Source organism: Eimeria necatrix, genomic scaffold (assembly GCF_000499385.1).
Source record: "Eimeria necatrix Houghton genomic scaffold, Enh_scaff482, whole genome shotgun sequence".
NCBI lineage: Eukaryota > Apicomplexa > Conoidasida > Eucoccidiorida > Eimeriidae > Eimeria > Eimeria necatrix.
In genome coordinates this window covers 10001-13184 of record NW_013651664.1, presented here as the reverse complement: position 1 = coordinate 13184, position 3184 = coordinate 10001, and the positions used below count along the sequence as shown (strand labels likewise).

The following is a 3184-nucleotide window of genomic DNA, read 5'->3' as shown; positions in this document are numbered from 1 at the left end:
GGGGGGGGGGGGGGGGGGGGGGGCCCCCGGGGGGCCCCCCGGGGAGCAGCAGCATTTATGAATTATTAAGCAGAGAAGCAAATTTGGTTTGCAAGAAGCAGCGGAAGGCAACAGCAAAGTTGGAAAGGACTTTGGACTTGTTGGTGGATGCGCTCGAGGTAAAAGAACCCTGCTGCTGCTGCTGCTGCTGCTGCTGCTGCTGCTGCTGCTGCTGCTGCGCTGCGGAGTGAGTGCTGGGCAGCTGCTGCTCGTGTTGGTGCTGTTGCTGTTCCTGCTGCTGCTGCTGCTGCTGTTGGTGCTGTTGCTGTTGCTGCTGCTGCTGCTGCTGCTGCTTCTGATGCCGCTGTTGGCAGCCACGGCTGCTGCTGCACACACTGTAGTGGAACTGCTTGGGGGCCCGTCGGGGATTCTGCTGCAGCTGCTGCAGCTGCTGCAGCTACTCTCGCTACAAATTTTGCCGTTACTGCTGCTGCTGCTGCTGTTGCTGCTGCTGCTTTCCCTAGTTCCGTAGCAATATGCACTCTTGAGTTGCTTCTGCTGCTGCTGCTGCTGCTGCTGTTGGTGCTGGAAGGCCACGAGAAGAATTTTAGAGGCAGCTCAGGGGGCACCAAAGGGGGTTAACGGCGGTAGCAGCGGTAGCAGCAGCAGCAGCAGCAGCAGCAGCAGCAGCAGCAGCAGCAGCAGCAGCAGCAGCAGTCATAGCGGCACAGTAGCTGCTTCGTCGGCTGAAGAACAACAACGGGGACGGCAGCAGGAACAGCAGCTGCAGCAGCAGCAGCAACAGGAGCAGGAACAACGACAGCAGCAGCAACAACAGCAGCACCAGCAACCAGAAGACCAGCAGCAACAGCAAGAGCAGCAGCAGCAGCAAGAGGGGAAGCAGGAGCAACAGCCACAGCAGCAACAGCAGCAGCAGCAGCAACAACAGCAGGAACAGGAACGCCAGGAACAGCAGCAGCCCAACAGCTCGGCAGCTGCGGCGCCGGAAGGGCCAGAAGCAGCAACAGCAGCAGCAGCAGCAACAGCAGCAGCAGCAACAGCAGCAGCAGCAAAGGCTTCTGAGGCAGCTGTGCAAACAGCTATGACTACTCTGGGGGCGCAAATCTCCCTCTTGGGCTTGGAGGAAGCAATTGGCCAAGCCCAAGAAGCTCCCTTTTTGCTGCTGCTGCAGCTGATAAAGAAAGCAGCAGCAGCATTTGCTGACGACATGCCTGCTGCTGCTGCTCACCTGCCTGCAGTGCAGCAGCAGCTGACGCCGCTGCTCGCGCAGACGGCGGAGCCGCAGCCAGTGCAGCAGCAGCAGCAGCAGCGGCAGCAGCAGCAGCAGCTGCAGCTGCAGCAGAGGCGCCAGCAGCTCGCCCAGCTGCTGCAGCAGCAGCACAGTCACCCCGACCCCCGCCTGCCGCAGCAGGTGCTTGCGGCTCTAAGGCAGGAGCTGCAGCAGCTGCTGCAGCTGGAGCAGCTTCAGTGGCAGCAGCAGCACGGCGAAGAGGAAGGCTCCCCAGCAGCAGCAGCAGCAGCAACAGCAGCAACAGCAGCAGCAGCAAAGGCCAATGCCGTCCAGGGCCCGCAGCTTATCATTGCCAAGCTTCTTGCACTCCATTTCCTTCATCAGGGCCACTTCGCTCTCTACGACCTCTTATGGTGAGTGTTGCTGCTGCTGCAGCTGCTGCTGCTGCTGCTGCAGCTGCTGCTGCTGCTGCTGCAGCTGCTGCTGCAGCAGCTGCTGCTGCTGCCTGTACTGCTAGAGTTGTTGGCGTGTGTGCTGCACCTGGTGTCGCTGCTGCTGCTGCTGCTGCTGCTCCTGTTGCACATGTTGAGATGCTGCTGCTGTTGCCTTTTGCTTCTGACGTCACTGCTGCTGCTGCTGCTGGTTGTGCTGCTGCCCACGTTGAGATGCTGCTGCTGCTGCTGCTGCACCATTTGCTGCGAGCTGCTCCCGGCTGTGTGCAGTGAGGAGCTCGCCATGCAGCTGCCTGCTGCCAAAGCGCAGCAGCAGCGGCAGCAGCTGCAGAAGCAGGAGGCGGAGCAGCAGCAGAAGCAGCAGCAGCAGCAGCAGCAGCAGCAGCAGCAGCAGATCCGCGAGGAACCTGATCGCGACGATTGTGAACCCCCGCCGAAGAAGAAGTTGCAGCATCTAGATCGGGTGGTGCAGCAGCTTGGGGATGTACAGCAGCAGCAGCAGCAGCAGCAGCAGCAGCAGCAGCAGCTAAAGCAAGAGCAGCAGCAGCAGCAGCAGAAGCAACAACAGCTACAGTGTCCACCACAGCAGGCCGAGGCGGGACTGTTTAATTCCCTCAAGGGGCCAAGCCCTCAAGAGGCTGTCAGCAACAGCAACAGCAACAGCAACAGCAGCAGCAGCAGCAGCAGCAGCAGCAGCAGCAGCAGCAGCAGCAGCGTGGAGACTCGTTGCTCGAACGGATACTGTTTCTGTCTCCACTGTGGAGAGCGGTGTGGCACAGGCAGCAGCAGCAGCAGCAACAGCAGCAGCAGCAGCAGCAGCAGCAGCAGGCCCCATCCACCACAGCTGCTGCCCTGTGCAGTAGTTGCTGCGTACAAGAGGATGCATTACGTGCGTGCAGAAGCTGCTGCTGCTGCTGCTGCTGCCACTGCTGGGTTTGCTGCTGCTGCCCGTTGCTTTGCTGCTGCAGGTGCTGCTGCTGCTGCTGCTTGGCGCTGTTGCTGCTTCTCGGCGTAGCAGCCGAGCAGCTGCATGCTCAGGCTTCCAGGCTGCTGTTTCTGCTGCTGCTGCGTTTGCTGCTGCTGCGTTTGCTGCTGCTTCATTTGCTGCTGCTGCGTCTGCTGCTGCTGCATATGCTGCTGCTGCTGCATGGCAGTGTTACTTTCTTCATTATTTTTTCTTGGCCTGTAGGGGGGCTCGGCGTTCGCGCTGTTGCTGCTGCTGCTGCTGCTGCTGCCGCTGCTGCTGCTGCTGCTGCTGTGGCTGTTGCTGCTGTTCCTGCGCTCTTTTAGCGCATGCTGCTGATGGCAATTTTGCTGCTGCTGCTGCGTCTGCTGCTGCTGCTGCTGCAGGTGCTGAACTCGCTGCGAGAGGCTCGGCTAGAGCAGCTGCTGCGGTGGGGGGCCCTGCCGCCGGCAGAAGCAGAAGTGCTGCAGCAGGAGCAGCAAAAGAAGAAGCAGCAGCAGCAGCAGCTGCTGCTGCAGCTGTCCCCGCCGAGCGCCG

At 60.9% G+C, this 3184-nt stretch overlaps 1 protein-coding gene across 1 annotated transcript in view; it reads left to right on the top strand.

The window, feature by feature from the left end:
• The window catches only part of ENH_00057360 (zinc finger (C3HC4 RING finger) protein, putative), a gene marked incomplete at both ends in the record, with an annotated part of 15952 nt that overhangs the window by 3219 nt on the left and 9549 nt on the right, over positions 1–3184 (top strand). Inside the window, 4 exons of the mRNA XM_013577026.1 lie at positions 74–158; positions 572–1644; positions 1954–2545; positions 3034–3184. The exon at positions 3034–3184 is cut by the window's right edge and continues 182 nt beyond it. Of these exons, the coding sequence (XP_013432480.1) occupies positions 74–158; positions 572–1644; positions 1954–2545; positions 3034–3184 (1901 nt within the window). The remainder of the gene's footprint in view (positions 1–73; positions 159–571; positions 1645–1953; positions 2546–3033) is intronic.